Source organism: Mercenaria mercenaria, chromosome 5 (genome assembly GCF_021730395.1).
Source record: "Mercenaria mercenaria strain notata chromosome 5, MADL_Memer_1, whole genome shotgun sequence".
In the NCBI taxonomy this organism is placed as follows: domain Eukaryota; kingdom Metazoa; phylum Mollusca; class Bivalvia; order Venerida; family Veneridae; genus Mercenaria; species Mercenaria mercenaria.
This window is the reverse complement of record NC_069365.1, coordinates 46,977,821-47,000,375: the sequence shown is the minus strand read 5'-3', so window position 1 is coordinate 47,000,375 and position 22,555 is coordinate 46,977,821. Positions and strand designations below refer to the sequence as shown.

Here is a 22,555-nt window from a genome sequence, read left to right as displayed (position 1 = left end):
CATCTATCTATCTAACGTATATTTTATTTCATTTATGATCAGATTTATCAAACCTAGCGTTCGTTACTAGAATAAAAGATTGGATACCCGCATGTGTCTCTAGTTTATCACTGACGTTTGCATTTTACAAGAAAGTTTTACGTTTAAGAGAACATTCGAGCACAATGCACTTCATGGAAACACTTCCCTATTCACCGCACCATATTATATCGCATAAAAAGAGTTTTCATGCATTTCTAATGACTAAATGCCTTGACGGGTGTTCTTTTATGGCAAACTGAGGTCAGTGATACCTTAATTAATTATTGGAATCTATAATTTCAAAGAAATCAGTAATATAAAATTTCGCCTTCCCGGTTCACCAGGTAAAACGATGCACTTCCCGTTCACCACCCGTGTGGCATCGTGTTTGACTTAATTATATGTAGCCTTTCAATTTATTTTGACGCATGGTACTTCGGTTGCCTTACCAGCAAAGATAGTATTTAGCAATGAACGTTTATGTCAGTAAAAACAGTGCTTAATTTACCTTCAAGGGCTATATTATGACAGATTTACTGTTTCTTTTTCTGATCACAACAGAAACACCAGAGATATTCTGTTTATCAGAATTAAATTATGAAGCTAAACACTTAGGGTTCAGCAGTATGATATCCGTAGACAGATGAACATAAACTGCACATAGTAATCCATTCTCGGGAATAAAATGAGAATCAGAATTGTAGAAAGAACAATACACGCTTGTTGTGGATGTTTGTTAAAAAGTCAGAAATGAAGACCACAAAAGTAGTCGTTGTTTGAGGTTCACTCACTGGCAATATGTGCAGACACCGTTTAAAACAACTAACTGTTAGTGTGACCACTACCGTCAACATTTAGCCATGAATAGATTTTGCGTGATTATGGTGTCCTTCGAACAACTGTGATTTTTTATTGAAACATTTTTTGTTTTGTCTGTCTGTGTTGAAGTCACAGAGTCTTGTCAGTGCATCTCCTTTCTTCTAAATAACATTTGACAGATTTTGATGAAAGGCAACAGCAGTATTAAACTTTGTATGAAATATCGTTGACACTAATGCTCATAACGGGGTAAAACACACCAATGTAAATACTAAATATTCTTGTTATCTCTATGCTTCGGTCAATAAACGTTCACAGATTATACTACATTGCCACTTTATCAATTTTTGTGTGTTTTAATGAAATTTCTGAGTTATAATTAGTTTAGCTGCGCAAAACCTCAACATTTTCCACACCCTTTTACCCGATAATACAAAATGATATGATAATTCCAAAATACTACAAACTGGATGAACTGTCAAACTTGGTAAGGACATTGTTTATTTCAATATTTTCTAGTTACTCATTCTGATCGTTTAAAGTGTTATAACTGATTCAAAAAAGTTTACAAGCTGTACCATTTGCACTAAACAATTTGCATATGGGACATATTATTCACTTTGGAAACCCTTGAACAATGTTTACATTTTGCTTTTGAGAACGAGTTTGGCGATTCAAACTGTTTTCAACCTCATTTTATGGACATTCGGTAATGAATGTTATTTTGTAATTTTCAGTTAATATATAAACAATGATATGATCATGTTAGGAAGTTTTTATCTTAGATCAAATAACCCAGATTTACAAGTATATAAGCATATGTATTAGTCGGTGGATACTTACCAAAGTGTTCACAGAAATTTTGAAGATAAAGCCCAAAATGTTATATGGATAATAGTCAACATTGTAAACTGACACGAAAAAGAAACGCAGTAAGTATTGTAATAGTCAATATTTATAACCTACTGATGTTTAGCCATACAAATCTATATGTGTAATCAAAGTAAACATAACAGAAAAAAAAATTATCATCAAAAAAATGAATATCGTCTGAGAGCATATTTCTTTCCATGCTTCAACGTCAGTGCAGTCAATAACGCGTATAGCCACCATTTCTCTGTATGACAGCCTATACAAGGGTGGACTTGAAGGTGGAATTTATTGTTGCCCATACTATGACTCTGCCACCATTGTACGGATAAACCTCACACACACACAGTTATTTGCGAAACGTTCGTTGCGGCGTCTGTATATTCTGACCTATCCGTCAGCGTGATGGAGATTAAACCTTGAATCGTCGCTAAATACGACAGTTCCCTACTGACGTTGTCGGTTATTTAGAGCCCGGCGTTGCTTTTCTTGATGATGACAAGAGCCTGACATCGAGTTGGAGGACGGAAATGAATCCCGCGTTTACGCAAACAATCTATGACTGTGTCACAGTGAATTGGTCGTCCGGGATTTTCAATCACATGTGACGTGGATTGCGACGTCTCAAACACAAAGCTGTCACGTAAATGACGTTGACGTATCATATTATATTGATGTATGCTTGTCAGACGCGGTGCAACTGAACGTGGACGGTCACCAGCTATTACTGTAATGTTAACGTCAAAATTGTTAATTTTGAAACATTGTAACTGTGAAATTCCCAAAATTCGATTTCTCTCTGCCATATTTAGCCTTGGTATTTGAATAAGAAATTTGATCGGTGTTGAGTATACTCCTTGTAAATGAGACAATGTATAGATTAACTTTATGCATCGAGGCGTGTCTGCACTTTTAGGTCATAACAATACTGCGGTAAACACCGAAAATAGAGGTAAAGTCACGCCTAATTGGCAAAGTTTGTATTGATTCGCCTCGTGGTAAAATAGCACGAGGTTCACGAGCATTTTGTGCAGCGCCATTTAGATGACAGGAAGCGAAATATGGAATATAAGTATTGATGTATGCTCTTAAAATGAAATGGTGAGGAAATATAATTGTTGCGTTTATTTTTCGTGTAAGTTTAGTTTGATATTTGCATATGGTAGAATTTTGTATATTAGATAGGTATGAAATGTGGTAACTTATTGCTGTAGTATGCTCAGTGCAATGTATTATACACGTGGTCAGTAAGAGAGGTCTTGGTGTACCAATATGTACACCTAGGTATTCAGAATGTGGAACAGGGTTTGTTATTAGTGATTTAAAAGGTAGTTGACAATCAAATACATGTATGTATTTTATATGGAATATGGAGACCGTGGATAAAAGGACAGCGGGGGGAAATAATACTTATGCATATGTGTACTTGATACCAGGAAGGTGCAAGTTGTACACTGCGCTTGTTCCAGCATAACATGTTAACAGACTCATATCATCATGTTGTTACAAAGAAATTTATCAAAACATGTCCACGCACACAAAACTGGTCAATCTGTAATGGGATTCAAGAAAAAAATCAATTTGGTTTTCCACTTCAAAGACAACGCTGTAGGCATTATCCATGGGCATTTTGGCTATATCCATTTTTCATACACAGAAATAAATGGTTTGACATTAAACGGCAAAAGTAAACAACTTCGTGTAAACTATGACAGATAGTGAAATGTGTAGAGTCGTATATAATGAATACAAGCAGAAAAACAATTCTAAATATTTTTATGATTTTTCAAACTAAACTTACATGGTTTTTGTAACTATTTAACATATTGTTATTGTATTCACAAAAATACAGTAAAATAGTTTGAGTTCCATGAAACAAATCGCCATTCGTTCTTTTGCAACATCTGGGGTTAAAATCACTTATCAAGCCACGACACTTACGAAAAACGTGAAATTTTCAAATCGTTTAATCGCCATTTATAGCATGTGGAGTTATCACATCATCTTGATTATCGGTAACAGGTGTTCCAGTTTAATGGTTTCAGAGCTATTATATTCTGTTTTTGTTGATTTTGAAGGATAGCGTGCATCTCACTTCAACCTTTTTATAATTTCATAATTACAAATCTGTACATGTGTATATCATTGCAATAATTGTTTACGGTAACTTATCAATAACATTCAGAGCTTTCTTTTCCGTGTAATTCCTTCCTCTATAGACGTTGACATATTCTTTGACATTTTTCCACAGAAAGCTGCTGTCGTCTATTAGAATTGGATGAAAATAAACGGCCATTTAATAAAACCTTAATTCTAATAACCGTGTTGTTGAGGTATTGTGCGTTTAAGAATAGTGATAATAAATTACCATAGTCTTTTTCGTTTTTCTTTTACACTAAATTACACAAAAGTTTTGTAATTATTTAGGTTCTGTCGTGTCTGAATATTACCATTGTTGAGAATAGTGACATAGAGATGCACTACTTCTTGTCGAAGAAAATTAAGGCATACAATGTGAACGATTTGTCAGATATCCGATCTCATGAAAATAAGGTGAATTCTTTTTTTTAATGTTGAGTTATAAGAATACGTCCAAAGTTAATGAAACGTTATCATATACCGTATAAGTGTGTATAAATTTAGAATTGCTACAATCAAGTATAAATCTACTTCGTGATTTGTGTAAATAAAACATTAGTGATAACAAGGAAAATTGCTTATGCCTTGAAAGTGTATGTGCGTATGTTTATGTCCCCAACGGCTTCCACTGTGTAAGGGTTTAAATAAGAATCAGTAAAGTTCCTATTTTAAATATCTTATAACAACATTTTCAACAACTAAACATTTAAAAATGTAAAATAATTTCATTGCAAGTAAAATTGTTCTACCACTTTCAAGCTCACTCGAGTTTAACATGTAATGGGTGTACTAAATTTGCAAGCAAATGTTAAATCCTGAACCGTTTCTAGTGTAGATTCAATCGATGTCCATTCTGCTACGTGGTATTATATTCGGTGCAGTCATCTTGTTCTTCCTGCGCACATCTAAAACCCTTATAAGAACATTTCGTTGGCCGATACAGTAATTTCTCATGTTTTCCGAGCAATGTGATAAACACGTGACCTGAAACGTTAACACAATTAATAGTAGCATATCATTAAAAACAAACTGCATGGTGCGACGTTATACCTTTAAAATTATATTAAAGTTGCTCCTTGAAAAAACAGCACATGTCTAATAATTTACTTATATTTTGCTTTACTTAGCTAAATATCAATGCATTGTCTCATGAATCTTGCCTTGAACTCAAGTTCGAATCAAAGCCATCATATTGACTATTTTCGATGACACTCATATATAGTTACATGAAAAATAATTAGAGTAACAAGTTAACTAAAGGTTTCCAATACTTTCTTTATTTAAACATGCGTCGAGGTGCCTATCTGACTATACCCTTATAAGGATTATCTGCTGTAACATTATTGAATTAAATCAGTTATTTAAATTTAGCCTAATAATGAACTCGGTAGATCTATTTTATATTTCGATATTTATGTTGTCTGCGGATATCGACAAGTCAAAAATATATACGTATTCAACTCTCGAGTACAATATTATTGGACTAATTTTTTCGTACTTCAACAGCAACGCATAGTCGTGTTTGGTACGGAGACTAGTTTTAGCGTTGAAATCCTTGTCTGGGGCAATTCCGTTTGAGATGTTCTCCACTTCAAATATTATGTCGTACAGCTTTGGTATAATAGCATATGTCTTGCATGCAATCACCACAATCTTTTTAACATTATTGACATTCCATTGATGCAACTAGAATTTGTTCCTTTTTACTTCATTACCTAAAATAACAAATTGACATGATAGAACTATATATCTTGCTTTTAGTATACACATGTTCAGATTGCCTCGTTCTTTCATAAGTACTATCTCAATGCTTAATGATATTTTACAGACCAAACTATGCAAGCTCTAATCAATTAGAAATATACCAATTAATAGAACTCCAGGCAGCGTGATAATTTACATGAGACCACCCGATATTGTTATGTGGAAATTGATGAGCGGTAAGGACATCAATTCAATAAGTGAACCGGATAGTCGAAATTTTAGTTTTACTGATTTTTCGGAAAGTTTAATTCCAATGACTAATCAAGGTATCATGACATCTTTTACCATGAAGACACCGTCATGTTGGATTTATCAGAATATGTAAACCTTGTTATGCGACATATACGGTGTGGTGAATAGGAGTATTTCCATGAAGTGCATTGTGACGAAGTCTCTAAACGGAAGGCTTTCTTGAAAATGCAACGAAACGATTGAACTAGACGCATGTGCGGGTACTTCGACTATAAGTCATTTCCGAATCTATTGTTATCAATGTATATCGCAAGTTTTCTCACCGAATCGAGATGTTTTGACACAAAAAATCTGCAGCGGGAAGTGTTGCGCGCACTTGTTGATGATGTACTATACCACCCCTGTATATACAATCTAAGGTTAATAATTCTAATAATACAAAATAAAAAAGAAACAAACTTTAAAACTTTTCTTTTATAAATTATGATATCAAATCTCTAAGTAAGACGAGTTACCAGTTCAATACTATATAATGTAAATCAATATCATAATTCCTAAAATTTGATCTGACAAATAAAACTTATTAAGCACAATAAACAAAGTGTGTATATCAACACCTAATAAAGTTCATATAATAAGTTATTGCAAGTACATGTATGAATGTCATGACTACAATCACATATCATCACATAACTACATCATATTCCTACACTTTCTGTTCTTATAATATGTCAAGAATATGTTATAATAAAACACAACATAATATGACATTATTATATGTCATTTTCCACAGAATATTTATCATCACTATCTGTCACAAACACAATTTAATATCATTCTATATTGAACACTATATTAACTTAAAACTATTTTCAACATACATTTGTAAAAAACTCTGGTGATGATAATATTCAAGTTCCAATACACCAGATTCTACCTGAAAATATATTCATAGATGTCATTATCTTCATCAAAACAGTTCTATTAGTAATATCTGCTTTATAATTTAGGCTACAGATTAGAAACCAAATCTAAAGTATTGTTCTCCATATTTAAGTTGGAATTTACTTTATCATTTCCATTGATGTTCAAATATAATATATCTACATGATGAACCAGATATGAGAAAACCAACTTAGTGCGTTTGCGACCAGCATGGAATCAGACCAGCCTGTTTGCTTTCAAAGCCTATTGCAGTTAGAGAAACTGTTAGCGAACAGCATGGATCCTGACCAGACTGCGCGGATGCGCAGGCTGGTCTGGATCCATGCTGGTCGCAAAGCTACTATGTTGGTTTTCTCATGGCACGGCTCATATATCTTCGAGATATAAGTACGTTTTAGCATCCTTGCCAAAATTAAGCATTGCCATTAAGAACTATTTAATTCTCAAGGATTTTGCTGTAATTGCCTAGGAGCTTTATTCATAACTATCATTCCAGTCGCTTGAATGCTCAATTTAGGTTTCAACTTTCCATACAAGCTCAAAGTATCAATCATCTCTCCAAAGACTTTCCTGATGACTTAAACCACAGTTTAACGTGATTCCTTGGATAATAGTGCAGGAGCAATAGTTAAGAAACAAACGGCATGTTGCCCCGTAAAAATATTAAATTGTAGGACATTTCAGGGTCATTTTGACGTATATTCAGAAATATAAACTAACCCATATTGAAATTATAAGTATAAAAATTGTTCTGTGAAAAAGACGTGGCAATGTTCGGTCTAATAGGTTGATACTAAAGAATGTATTCTAATACTGGACTCTAAAATCCGTGAAACTTTAAAACTAGGTGCACTTAGAATAAAGCGACGATACCTTTTAGTGTGTTTTTCTCTGGGTCACTGTCCTTGACGTGCCTTTGTTTTCTCATGTATATTATACAGTATGAAAATGATGACAATAAAGATGAAAGCGAGGATGCCAAGCACAATGAGGGCTATCTGCCAACCAGCGAGTCCTGACGTCCCGGTTGGGGTCTCGTTCAAGGCTAGATACATATAAACCAATGAGTTATACAAACATATAATACCGTTATATCACAGAACTCATGGGACATTGTACACCTCTTTTGTATCTCTAATATACTTTACTTGAATTGCCGCCTATTTGAGAGATTGTTTAATTCTACTGAACAGTTTTTAAATGATTGATTTATTTCTGTGATATTTAAGAGTCCATAAGTTAAATTTTTAAAAGGGAGATTACAATGGAAAAATAAGAAAGTTTAATCTTTGCATATTTAGATGGTATGATTTTAAAAATAATGATATCGGACAAGGTCCAGAAATCTGATTTTATCACATTTATAACTACTACCAGCGTTCAATTAAATGTTATGTACAATGCTGAAAGTATTGTTAGATCGTTCCAGGCAACCATTAGAAAAGGAATGATTTTACAATACTTACGACAGCTATCTGAAATTATTTCAAAAAAGTAAAATACTATTAGTATAATGTCTGTATGTATCTATGCAGTTCGGGAGTGAATAAGTAATCCCTCTTTCTCTATGTCAGTCGGTGTAATAATTACAGTAAAACTGAAATCGTGTACACCGTGCATAAGATTATTTAAAGGGGGTTTACTCCAGAGTTATTCCTCTTTTTCAATTTATAAACAATCAAACCAAACATTCAAACCTCATAAATCATTACTATTTATGTCTTTATGGTCGTGAAAGAAAAATATTACATATTTTACAGCTTATGTATCTTTAATACATTTTCAGCATTACATTATAAACAAATAATCATACATTTTAAATTTTGGAAAATGTGCAATCAATATAAAGTGGACCCCTTAAATAAGTTAAAATGGCCTGCCTAACACGACCAATTATAATTTTACAGTTACATATGATTAATTAAATCAGTGTTTTATACCTGTTCACAACGAAATAGTTACTCATTGAAATATTAGAAATACTTACAACGAAGGGTAAAAACAAACTTTTGTCCCCCGTAAGCAGCAGAAGTTGAAGTTTGACCTTGAATGCACTCATTGGGGTAAACAGTTGCTGTCACTGGACTACCAGAATTAACTATAACCTGTATGCAAAATATACCGTAGTTTCTATGTTACCATTATATTACAAAAATGGTATCATATCATAAAATGTTCAATGTTTTAATAAACATCTTTATTCAAAAATATGATGGTAAATGAAATAAGAATAAGAAAGTATTAATTTATAAAAGTGCAATGAAAACCTGCTCCAAAAGTATATCTTTTGAACTCCTACGAATCATATATCGGAGCTCAACACTTCAAATTCATCTAGACAATTTGTTCGTAATTATTCTGAAATATAAACGATTAAGCCTGGAGTGATTACTCCCCTTGTCAAATTAAAAGCACATTCAACATACCCAGCAAGCGATGTTGTAGGTTGTGGGATTTGTAACATTTGTGTCGCGGTTGTATGTGTGTACGTAAACACTTGATCCTGACGTCAAAGAATGTACGGCCTGTAGAACATTACCACCTACAAGCAATAATAACAAACAAAAACACTCCCCTCGAACAACGACATGTGAAAAAGTTGTTTAATAGTTAAATGTATTTATGTAGTACGAAAGTGTATACGTGTGCAGTCCTATTGCCTTACTTTGGTGGAGAGTCCGCCTTAAATGGAAGTCGCCGGCTGAGAAACAGGCCCCGGGTTCGATTCCCCAACAAGGCTTAAATGATGTTCAGTCTGGTATAATTATAATCATGGATTTTTATACGCCCGTCTCTGAAAGAGTGGGACGTATTATGTGGACACCCGTGCCGGCGGGTGGTCGGCGTCCAAAGCATGTCCGCTCTCTAAGTCGAACAGTTTTCATCCAATCTTCACCAAACTTGCTGACAATATTTGTGGGCATAATATCTCGGCCAAGTTTGATAACCAGCCAAATCATCCAAAGTACTCTTGGATTATGGCCCTTGAATTACTAGAAAAACTGCGAATTTTGCCTTGTCCGCTCTCTAAGTCAAACAGTTTCCATTCAATCTTCACCAAACTTGCTGACAATGTTTGTGATTATAATATCTCGGCCAAGATTGATAACCAGCGAAATCTCCCCAGGCACTCTTGGTTAGCCTTGTCCGCTCTCTAAGCGAATTTTGCCTTGTCCGCTCTCTAAGTGAAACAGTGTCCATTCAATCTTCACCAAACTTGCTGACAATGTTTGTGATTATAATATCTCGGCCAAGATTGATAACCAGCGAAATCTCCCCAGGCACTCTCAGTTAGCCTTGTCCGCTCTCTAAGCCGAACAGTTTTCATCCGATCTTAACCAAACTTGCTGACAATATTTGTTGGCATAATGCCTCGGCCAAGATCGATAACCAGCGAAATTGCCCTAGGCACTCCTCTTGGATTATGACCCTTGAATTACTCGAAAAACTGCGAATTCAGCCTTGTCCGCTCTCTAAGTCAAACAGTTTAATTTTCATTCGATCTTCACCAAACTTGCTGACAATATTTGTGGACATAATATCTCGGTCAGGTTCGATAACCAGCCAAATCGCCTCAGTCACTCTTGGATTATGGCCCTTGAATTAGCCAAGTACGTTGACGGGCGTATTTTGTGACAGTCTGGCACTCTTGTTAACTTTCTGTGTCTTTCAGAAAACCCACATTGATGATATCACATAAACTCAATCAGAGCTTATTAGTAGTGCGTTAAATGCGTACACCGATTTATATGGACAGACTATAAATTACCAACAGCTTCTTAGGCTGCTATACCGTGAAACTTTAAAAAATATGAGTTAAGAATAAAATAAGAAGCAGTAACAGAATATTTACATCTTGCTTTAAAAAAGAACTGACCCATATTTTCATGTCTGTTTCCAGATTGTTTCAGAATGTATTATTCAATGTGATTCTATCCACTGCTACCTTTAATACACACAGTCGTATATTTTCAAACTGTACATTTCTTATATGTTGCGGAATGAATAACCGATTGGTAACAAGTAGTTCATTGTTATCGGAATTTCCTTCGGACAGTTGTATTAAAAGGTCCTTCCTTTTCCTTTTTATAAACTATTTTAGAATTTGTTACACACCAAAAAAAAAAGCTTACTTGTGAAAGCTAGTTTTGTGTTCGAGTCCACGTTATTGAATTCCATAAGAGTTGAGTTATTGCAAGAGTTCATATCTGATCCCATTATGGAGTTGCCGTCAATGTCGTAGTAATCAACGGTGTATTTTCCTAGTATAACATCGGGATAGTTAACTGCAGCAGATGTCTCCGAACCTGTATTGGAATACAATATTTGAACTGACAGCAAATGAGCGATCGATCTTGAACTTTTATCATTTGTACAGGTGTGGTAAGTTCTTTTTGATCAGAATATCATGTTTTTGGAATTTACATAACACCATGACAACTTGTATATGTTAAAGCCCTGTTTAATAAATCGATTTTTTTTAAATGATGCCATACGTTTTTACTACAAGTTACAAATGGCGGCCAGACTAGTCAAGGGAGGTAATCAGTCCTCTTTCCTATCATGCATGTAACACTTGAAAAGTGGACGTAGTTAAATAACAATGATTATATACCTACCACTTCTGAGTATCACGTGTGTATTGACAGCCGTTTCGTAGTTGGAATTTGTACATGCACTACTTATATCACTTGTAAACTGCTCACCCGTACTAGCATCAGTTGCTGCAAAGTGAAAGTGATAATTGAAGCAGAATTATGAAAATGCCAATACAGAAAATTATCTTTGTCCATTTCGTAAAAAAATGTTGAAGATGCCGTCTGCTTGTCTCAATAGATAATCTGCAATTAACGCTGCGCAAATGACTTGAGGACAACCGAGAGAGGGTCCCGTTCAAACCTTCAGAGCTAGACAATCAGAGCCTCGCTTTTACTATTTTGACAGCAAAACTTCAAAATCTATATTCAGCCTGGGATTCAAAATTTCGATGTTTGATTGACAACATTACAGCTAAGCTGTGTTATTTACAATAACAAAGTAAAAAGAAGATAGATAAGGCGGAACCCACGCCCAGGAAACAACGGTAGATAACTGTTTTGTGCAGTTTTACTTATAACATTTTTAGGTCATCTTAGTTAGTCGATGCCATTTTGAAAAGTAAGCCAAACGCTTGCTGAAACGAGCCGTCTGACTGGTTCTGATTCATGGAAAAAAATGCAAAATCGGAAATCCGATTATACTGAAAGATAAATGTGAATGGGCCACCATCAGATCTTACATTTAAGAAGATCAAGTACTTTAATCAGAACAGCTCAATCGGGAGAGCGCACATCTACGGGGTTGCGAGTTCGATCCCCGAACATGTTTTTCCTTGATAAAAGATACTCATAATCGACATCTGTTTCATATGAGGGAATCTGCATGTTCTTATGGAGAACAGGTTTATACTGGTAGAGAAACCACAAGTACATTTCGCAATTACACAGAAAACACGGCGCGAAACCCACAACACAAATTACATTTTAGGGAACCCATTTCCTTTTCGCTATTTGGGATCTTAATGCTTGGTCGTACTAAGATAGATCTAATTTGTGTGAAGCTTGTAAGCCTTGTACATTTAAATGCGAATGTTCTAATGAATCATCTTGTTACAGACACAGAAAGTCTTCACCATTCGTTAATTAAAAATGATATTTTTATTTGTGCGTTGTGCGTTACAATTAGAATAGATATTGTTGTATAAGATAATAAAAACAAGAAGTATCTTTAAAATTAGCCAATGCACACTAAAGCCCTGCTCCGTGGCTATTCAGATTCTATTGTGTGTATGCAACTCATGGTTACAATATGTAACAGTGAACGACCACGCGCCACACTTTAGCAAGCAAAACCACAGGTATTTTATATAGAATTTTATATATAAAATAGACTCTATTTTGACAGGCGTCACTGTTCATAGTCAGGATTTTCATGCTTTTTCAGTGACAATTTAAGGTTAAAAGGTAGGACTTGAGCAGGTCTTTAAGTTACGAAACGTGCATGCACTCTGCACTTTTACATACGATCGGATATTTATAAAACAAAACAAAATGACCAAAATGGGGACGAGTTGACTGGGGATCGAGTTGACTAGGGGACGAGTTGACTGTAAATTGTTTACGGTCAGAGACCTACATGTACAATTTAAAAAAAGTACAGGGAACATACTGGGAATGACGTAAGTGTATACCTGGGAATAAGGTAGCGTGTGTGCGTTCTGATTGATATGTCATGTAAACAAACCCAAGAAGTGATTATTTTTTTTCAAAATTGAGATATTTTTCACTGCATTTACAGTATTTTAACATACATTTTGATAAAATTTGCTACATTTTGTGTGTATTGAAATACAGTTGAATCAGGCAATCGAATTTCTCCCGCCATGCCAACGATGTACACAGGGGGTCATCTCATTCACACAAAAAATTACTTAAAAAAAGCATCATATATATATACATTTCTCGTCCGATATTTTCTTAGAACTAAGATAGTTCTTGAAAAACATATAATTTGATACCCATGTTAGATTTATGGAAGGCCATACACGACCTAATGTTATAATGTAAGTCTATGGGAAAACAATTGTAGGTCTCCAACCTTACGGGAGATCACTCCATACCAGATTGGCAGAGTTGAACTCTGCCGCAGGGGATTCAGGTTTATGACGTTTTACAAGCTATTTCCACGGGAGCCTTGCAACGGATTATACTGACTAACAATACAGCTCAGAGCACCTGCACACCCCTTAAATAGATATTACCCATTCCATTAGGAAACATGTAGAATTTATCATCCACAAATCAAAAGGAACAGTTTTAACCAGCTGATTAAATGAACTTCATCCTAGATATAAACAGGAAGTAAAGATGAAATCAATACCGGCCTACGACCGGAAAAAACAACTTACGTGTGACAATATAGTAGACGTAACTGTTAGGAGACACAGACGTGGTACGTATGTCAATACATATATACACATCAACAAATACAGTAAAGAAAATCTCAAATGTTGCTCTGAAATAAGACAAAAGACAAAATGAGCCGTGCCATGAGAAAACCAACATAGTGGGTTTGCGACCAGCATGGATCCAGACCAGCCTGCGCATCCGCGCAGTCTGGTCAGGATCCATGCTGTTCGCTAACAGTTTCTCCAATTCCAATAGGCTTTAAAAGCGGACAGCATGGAGCCTGACCAGACTGCGCGGATGCGCAGGCTGGTCTGGATCCATGCTGGTCGCACACCCACTATGTTGGTTTTCTCATGGCACGGCTCAAATATACATTCCATTTGATAAACATTAGTTGATATAAAATGTTACAGAAAGTCGAACGTCGGTTAAAAAAAGTATTGACATCGTTTTTAAAAAATTTTGATCTTACTTGTAAAACAAACAAATTTTCTTTTTATTTCATATTTTGACTAAATTTACCCACTTTATAGTTTCTTACCAGCGTCAAATATATTTGATATTTTTCACTGTGAAAATACCAGATATATTTCACTTTAATATTTCGATAATTATCTGAAAAACATGTAATGAAACATAAGCTAACATTTTCACTTATGGCTATGCCACTTGTGAAAATATTGCATTTGGTTTTTCACTCGTGAAAGGTGTTTCAATCTTAAACTGAAACAATCAAATATCCCATATATATGAAACTCATAGGTACACAAGTGTATCCTTAAATATTACCTTTAAAACACAAAGTATGGTTAATTCCTCCCGGTAGGATAAGAAGAGGTCACAAGTTCGAACTGTAAGACTGGTTTTAAGTTAGTTCTTGGTTACAATTTTTAAAGGTACGCCTCTGATCTAAGTATAAAAGCTGTATGTTAAGAAAGAAATGCACGTAAAGATATCGAATAATTTCATTTTAAACAATGTCGAATCCATTATTAAAAGGATAACACATATAAAACATGAGGGAATAATAAAGGGGGAGAGTTTTTTTTTATTCTTAAACTTACCCAAGGATATATTGTGTTCCTGAACTACTTTTACATTCAAGCGTGGCTGTGGTTGATGCCCCGGTTAGGTCAGCCTCGAAGTTTGCTATGGTTGAGTGCGTTCCATTATCCGACACTGTCCATGTACCGCGTGTGCTTGATATCCAGGTTCCACTGCTTAAAGGCAGAAGACATCCATCTACTGGAAATAGAAAGAATCCTATTAGAAAAATATGAGTAAAACATCAGACTCCAGACATGGGACCCGAGGCCGTGGGTACGAGTCATGGCCGGTGAAATATCACCATGGTCTTCACATTTCAAGTTGAGAAATTTGTAATGAAATATAACTGGTGCAATCACCGGGCGTAGTTTAACCCTTACCATGCTAAATTTCTATAATGGACTGGTACATCTTCTAATTTGGGCAGTACCATTTATCATTTGAAGGGGTGTTTACTGAAAATTTACTGACTGAATAGCGAACAGTGCAGACCATGATCAGACTGCACGGATGTGCAGGCTGATCTTGGTCTGCACTGGTCGCAAAGGCAGAATCCTTTGCCGCCAGCAGGCTAAGGGTTAATAAGATTCTTTTAAAACTCTAGCGGACTGCATTTCAACTGCATCATCTGTATAATAGTGGAATTTGGTGGCATAACTTTCTTCATTTATAAATGGTTTGGTTAATTTGATTGTTGAATTAATATTTAGAATCTAGCTTCTCAGGCTAGCATTCTGCCTAAAGATATTAAAAGAAATCTGGCGGTAGCAGCATACAAACCAGTTACATGCAGCACTATTCCAAATATTATTGTAATGTATATTGAATTATCCATCTTTTTTTACAAAGTCAATTTTTTTTTTAGAAAAATAACTATAACATATGTGTTTAAACGCTTTTATGTAAATGAATGTTATGTTCAATTAACGTCCATTTAGTATCTATGTTAAGTGTTTTATTGTAACTAAAGGCGCTTTGATTTCATCTAATGACAGTAAATTAAATACGAAAATATAAAGACTGTACACAGGGATATCAAATGTCTTTTCATATTAATTGGATAATTTGTTAGAATGTTGTTTAAGGTCTTCTGAAATACAAATCATATAATTTAGTTAACTATAAGGCCAATGGAAAAACTGTAATCACCATTTGTAAAGAAAGAACATATTTATCTCACTGTGAATTGGTTGTCAGATACTATAATATCGTATGACTTGTACCAGTGTCAAACCTTGGCAATACGCGTAGGATTTAACTAGGTGTAATTATTTGATTTGTAATCACGGTGGGGATGCGTACACCGGATATTGCCATTAAGTGATAAGGTATTTTCCGAAAACGTGATTATTTTTCGTCAACAAGGTAAAGGTAAGTAAAACCCCGATTTATTATTGTATTATACTACTACAGAAGAAAAGAGCATTAATAACTAGATACTGCGTATATGCTCTCACAAGCGTAAAATGAGTCGATCGTAAGTAGAAATGCTAAAATTTGTGATAAAATGACAAGTTTATCATTTGATAAATGCATGCCGTAAACACATTTGTCCCGATACCATAACCTGTTTGCCTTGTCGGGGAAATCTGAATCGTACGATTTATTTAGTTACATACAAAGAAAAAATGTGCAGAATTTCAGCTTTGTCAATGTTCAAATCACGGAGAAATCGGTGATAAATGAGCGTCGATGGTGTACTGTGTATTGACTTTTCAAAGTAATATTTGTATTTTGTATTGCAGTTTGTTGTTATGAGTATTGATATTGAAAAACGTGCGTATTTTCAGCATTTATGGTCATTAGATAGAAAAGGCATGTAATTCCATTGGCCCAAATGATTGAATGTCTTTTTCTGTTTGCAGATGACATTATACTTCACAGCGAAAATAACAAGCACCAGTTTGAACACTGATATTACAACTTACAATTACAGCGGCATGCCAATAGTCAATCCGAGGAACTGTCTAAAGACTAGCCATTGCCGAGTAAAGACCCAGCCACAAGTTCAGCCGTGAAGTTTTATAATAATGTAACACATGATATGGTGACGATAAGTGTGGAAAAGGTCTCCCCTTATAAGAAGAGCAAACATAAAAATATGTTATCCTTTTGCCTTCATACTACAAAGAGACATAAACCTTGGTCAAAAGACGACCTTTATCGATTATGGTGTCAATAGTTCAAAGGTCAAGGTGGTAGAGGCTTTGAACTTTTAAAGTGGTTTCTCCTTAATAACCTTAGACTCATTTGACGAAGAACCTTCGAACTAGTTTCACTTGAAATTTTCTTAAAATAATATAGTCAAAGCCACTGGCACCAGATGAGAAAGAAAATGCCTCCGTACGTGTTATACCCTACCCCTAGGTATTCTATAAGAACCATGGTCGTGAACGGTAAAATATACTAGCCCGTTTCAATCGTAAATTTCTCAACTTCAACGCGCAGTTCGATGTAATGGGTACCTGTTATTGAACAAGCGATAATTTATCTTCCATCGTGCACTGTCACATTGTCTCAATAATTCCATATTGCTGAATTATCAATATTTTATGCTTTCGTCATCGGAATATCAGAAAAAACTTGCTTGAACTTCCCCCTAATGTAAACCCGGGTCTAATTTAGGCAAATGCCCCACATAGTTGAAATTTGTATTTTCGCAAACATAAATCTATTGGTTATGTAATATAGTCATATTTAATTTTTCAGCGTTAATTTTTGCAAAACTCTGTAAATAGCAAAATATTCGAAGAACATCTTTTCAAATGGGATTCTGAAAAAAAGTCGTACATCGTTAATGGTAAGGTATTTTTCCGAAACGTGTTTTTTTCGTCACAATAAAGTAAGTAAACCACGATTTTACTATGTATACAGAAAAAGTGATACTTTAATAACTGATACTGCAATTACAACTTATAATTACAAGCGCAGCCAATAGCAATCGGACTGTTCTAAAGACTAGCCATTGCCGGAAAACCACCACAAGTTCAGCCGAAAGTTTTTGATAATGTTAACATTATATGATGACATAAGCGTTGAAGTTTCCTTATAAGAAGATGCATTCATAAAAATTGTTATCCTTTGCTTTCATACTACAAGGAGATAAATTACCTTGGTCCATAGTACACACTTTATCATTATGGTGTCAATAGGCTAAATGTCAGGATTGAAGGGCTTTGAACTTTTAAAGTCGTTCTCCCTCTAATACCTTAGAGCTCATTTGACGAAAAACCTCGGAGCTAGTTTCACTTAACTTTCTGTAAAATATACGTCAAAGCTATTTTTATTGCTTTAAATGCATTGTTCTGAGAGGTAATTAGCTCACCACTTGCTTCATACGAAACAAAATGGGTGTCATATGCACTGAGCAATTTGTTTTAAAGGTAGGAGGAAACAGTGCTATGTGTTCTTCTTGAAATATATTTTGCATACTTCATTTGCAAGATAAATGTCATTTCTATGCAAACAGTTCGTTATCACTTTTATGTGATCAACTTCCCTGTTGACCAAAATAGTATATTTATTGTCAAGGTCAACTTCGAACTATAACAAACGATCGGGAACTGACTTGAAGATCATTCCGATTTTTTTTTTCATGTATTCAAACTGTTGAATGTAGAAAGGTTTATGATCTTTGGTTTAAACATATTCATTCCCAACAATATACATAACTATATTTTATACTAACATTACAAGTACAGTTGGAAAGGATTGGAACGAAAGACAAATCTTATAGAGTTCTTCCACTATCTCATTATGCTCTTTGCTATTTTATGAATTTGTGTTTGTTTAATAAATATTTCAATGTACATGACTATTTGCTCTTTATCAAAGTAAAACATGGCTTTTAGAATATTGCTTGTCAAATAATGTTTGGTAAAATAAATCTGTCACAACAGAACCTATTTCAGTATCAATGCCCAGTCTTATGTGGAAGTAATATACACTCATCACATTACCTAGCTGCTTCTTTTAATGACAATAAATATTCGTCTGTCTTGCTTTTCTCTTTCCTCTTGATTTAGCGTCAGAAATGCGGTCTCTGTTATGCAGGCAGTTGTATAATTGTAAAATCATTGGAAGAGTTATAAGCCTGCTCTTCAAAACAACTTGCAGTCTTCACTACACCTCATATTAACCAAGTTGTCGATGAAAACATTTTGCGACGACAAGAAATATAAAATCAGTTAAAGAAAACGTTTCTTGGCAAACAAACTGATTAAAGGCTATTTATTCATCCATCTATTTTGTCACATTCTGTCATAGACTGTATAACAATACTCTCCGAAAACCTTGTCAGTCCATGGAATTGCACTCTGTGTAACATGGAAAGTTCCATGTACAACGTCGTGTATGTGTCTCTAGATTATATTTTTGTACTGGTAGCATTGTGTAAATGTTGAGTTCTGCTAGATGGCCTGGTAGGTAGCATACATTTCCACTGCCGTCAGTGCCTCACCATTTGCCCAAATCAAAGGTTTCTATCTGCTGCAAATTGGTCCCTTTTGTAAGCGGGTTTCTTTTTGGAACATGTTAATATTTTCTGAATCAACAGTATTTTTTCTGCTTTTTTTTCTCGCATATGTCTGGTGCTATCTTGTAATTTTTTTTTTTTTGTGGATTTGGTCGTTAGCGTACTATAATATTCACGTTATTTGGGTGGTGTTCAACAAAATGACATACAATGGACTTAAATTCATTCGTCGAGCCAGCCATAAACACACATATACAAGTTGAATCTGCAACGAAAAAAATCACAATATAGTATTTATAAGTAGGGCCGGGCTTTCTGCAAAATATTGAGAGTAAGTCTTAGTGGCATCCCAATGTAAAATTTTAAAAGATACCTTTAACTGTTTTTGAGATAATTCGCGTAATATATACTTAAACAGTGCTCAATGGAAGAATAGAATATATATATACATTTACAACTGGTAAGCATAACAAAAAATATTGCCCACTGTTGCACTATGGTGACTGTGATTTCGTTTAGAGCTTATTACATGAATTACAACAGAGTAAACGCTATAAATATCAATGTAAAACATCACGTATCTTCAGGGCTAAAGAAATTACTGTTTTGTACTTTGAAAAGGAAATGATAATGTACATTTTGTAAGATTTATTATATAAAACTCAGCGATAATGTAAACAATACACAGTACAGTAAAATGTGATACAACTCAATACACAGTACATATATTTGCAATACACAGTTCACCATCGACGCTCATTTATCATCGATTTCACCGTAATTTGAACAATAACAAAGCTGAAATTTTCCACACGTTTTCTTTGTATGTAACTAAATAAATCATACGATTCAGAATTTTTATCACAAGACAATAAGTGACGATATCGGGAGTAATGTGTCCCCAACCTGCATTTATCAGATAAAGTTGCCATTTTATCACAAATTTTAGCGTTCCTTCATAAGATTGACTCATTTTACGCTTGTGAGAGCATATACATAGTATCTAGTTATTAAAAATTATGCTCTTTCCTTCCATAATAGTACAATACAATAGTAAATACGTGTTTTACTTACCTTGTTGACGAAAAATAAGCACGTTTTCGGAAAATACCTTATCACTAAATGGCAATATCCGGTGTACGCATCCTCACCGTGATAATACGTTATTTTCTACAACATTGTGACCATTGAATAATTGAAAATTTCATACATTTAAATACAATTATAAGATATATCAATGATATCTGAAAATAACGTGTATGACAAATTACGTCTGCAGTGTTATACAAATTGTCCTATTCAAAAGCTTTTAGCCTTGAAAATGTCTCTTTGCCGATTTCTCAACCAACAATTTATCAATTTTTTGACATTGCATTATAATTTCATTATAGAAATTTGACACTTTAAACCGTTAAAGAGGCCACCATAGGCAAATCCAGTAGTGAGGATGTTTAGTACATTACCGGATGACGCCGGTAAAAAGGTAAATAATCAGTAAATAAACAGGTACTCTTTTAGTTTAACGAAATATCATGAAATTTAGGCGTCACGTACACACAAAAAACGCGCATAGAGCATTTATTTAAGAAATAATTTATCTCATTTAGCGATTTGTCGCTGAATAAATCATTGTTTGGAGTTCAGATGCGAAGGAATTATATCACGGACTGCGTCCTCGTGATAGAATTCCTTCGCATCTGAACTTCAAACAATGATTTATTCAGCGACATATCACTAAATGAGATATATTATTTCTTAAATATTATCGCTTCAAACTTACAGCACCGCTAGAGAATAAATATAGTTTGAGTTCTATTGCATTATTAATAAAATATTGACTTAATGTTAAGCAAAATTACATGTATATAAAAACGGCCGATTTTATACAAATTCATACAGCGCGATCGTAAATAGCTATTTTGTTTTTACCGTAAATACATGTAAACCACTGCGAGCACATAATTCAGACTTTCGGCCAGAGAATACAAAAACAAACATAATAAAAATATTTAATAATAAAAAACGGCAGCAATTTAAAAACATAGAGTAAAACGCTATTGTCAAATATACTTAGAACGGATAAAGTACATAAAGTAGCATATTTATGGACATGGCATATTCAACGAGGCATGTAGTTTATAAATAAACTAGGTATGTACGTCCTAAATACAAACGTTATTGTAACATGAGGACCAAACGGCAGGGAAGAACTATTGTATAGATATTCCGATGCAAAATACATACATTTCGTAGCCCTGGCCAACATAACATACAAGTCTATTCTAAGTACATCAACACGACTGACCCATTTAAACGACTTCGTGACATACGGTCGTAGAGACATAAATGGTTTTTAAATACAACAATATATACTGCGTTGTTTAATCTAAGTTTTAAATGATCTAATTTTTTAAGAATTTTATATAATAAAAAGTAGGGTATAACAGTTCATGTGTGCAGTTGTCCCTGGATGTTTGTGCAATCAGGAGTAACGCGGTCTCATTATAGATAATTTCTAATTAACAACTCTAATAACAACACAAATTTGAATTAATTAATTTAACCTTTGTAACTTCTGAACAAGTATTTAATCGAAAAAAGCCCAAACCACTTACAAAAAAAAAATATACCTCTACAATACAAGACATATCTAAAATTACATCGAATTCGAATTAAGGTCTATATATATATAATACATATTACAGATTTAATTAATTGAACAATCAAGAACGATCTGTATTTCACAACAGGTCTAAATTCAAATTTCGCTGGGCCTTACGATTGATTGGTTGGTCGAAACCAACCTACGCCGAGCGTGTCATCGAATGAATAACTAACAAAATCTCGCGGTTTTTAGTAATGATAGATACTCAGATACTAATATTGCGTAAATTTAACCGAAGAAACGCCCGACAGTATTGGCGAAGATTAATAAGTGCCAGGTCAATACTTACGGACAATACAGTCCATAAAATAAACAAACGTGTTTGTAAACATGGACGGATCCAAACGGAAGGGGAAGAAGCATTTTATAGAAATATTCCGATGGCAAAATACAATACATATCCGTAGCCCTGGCCAACCTATAAACCAGACAAGTCTATTCTATAAGTACATCAACACGACTGACCCATTTAAACGAGCTTACGTGACATAGCGGTCGTAAAAAATAATGTGGTTTTTTAAAATAAACAATAATTTACTGTGTTTTTAAATAAGTTTTAAATGATCTAATGTTTTTAACGTTATAATTATAAAAAGTAGGGTATAGACATTTCATGGTCGTGGCAGTTGTCCCCTTGGATGTTTTGTGTGCAAGTCAGGAAGGGAACCGCGG

The 22,555-nt window shown here is 34.4% G+C and overlaps 1 protein-coding gene across 2 annotated transcripts in view; it reads right to left on the bottom strand.

Moving 5' to 3' along the window:
- Nucleotides 1-6,118: 6,118 nt before the first annotated feature.
- Nucleotides 6,119-22,555, bottom strand: part of LOC123557158 (uncharacterized) — a 59,961-nt gene continuing 43,524 nt past the window's right edge. Inside the window, exons 1-10 of one of the 2 annotated variants that reach the window (XM_053543417.1) lie at nucleotides 15,525-15,653; nucleotides 14,762-14,942; nucleotides 13,697-13,803; nucleotides 11,370-11,474; nucleotides 10,884-11,057; nucleotides 9,177-9,292; nucleotides 8,738-8,855; nucleotides 7,624-8,225; nucleotides 6,687-6,742; nucleotides 6,119-6,206 (exon numbers count right to left, since the gene is read on the bottom strand). In XM_053543417.1, coding sequence (XP_053399392.1) covers nucleotides 8,131-8,225; nucleotides 8,738-8,855; nucleotides 9,177-9,292; nucleotides 10,884-11,057; nucleotides 11,370-11,474; nucleotides 13,697-13,803; nucleotides 14,762-14,942; nucleotides 15,525-15,579 — 951 coding nt within the window. In that variant the 5' untranslated portion in view covers nucleotides 15,580-15,653 and the 3' untranslated portion in view covers nucleotides 6,119-6,206; nucleotides 6,687-6,742; nucleotides 7,624-8,130. Of the gene's footprint in view, nucleotides 6,207-6,264; nucleotides 6,743-7,623; nucleotides 8,226-8,737; nucleotides 8,856-9,176; nucleotides 9,293-10,883; nucleotides 11,058-11,369; nucleotides 11,475-13,696; nucleotides 13,804-14,761; nucleotides 14,943-15,524; nucleotides 15,654-22,555 lie in introns of those variants that run through there. The other variant, XM_053543416.1, reaches the window with a different exon arrangement.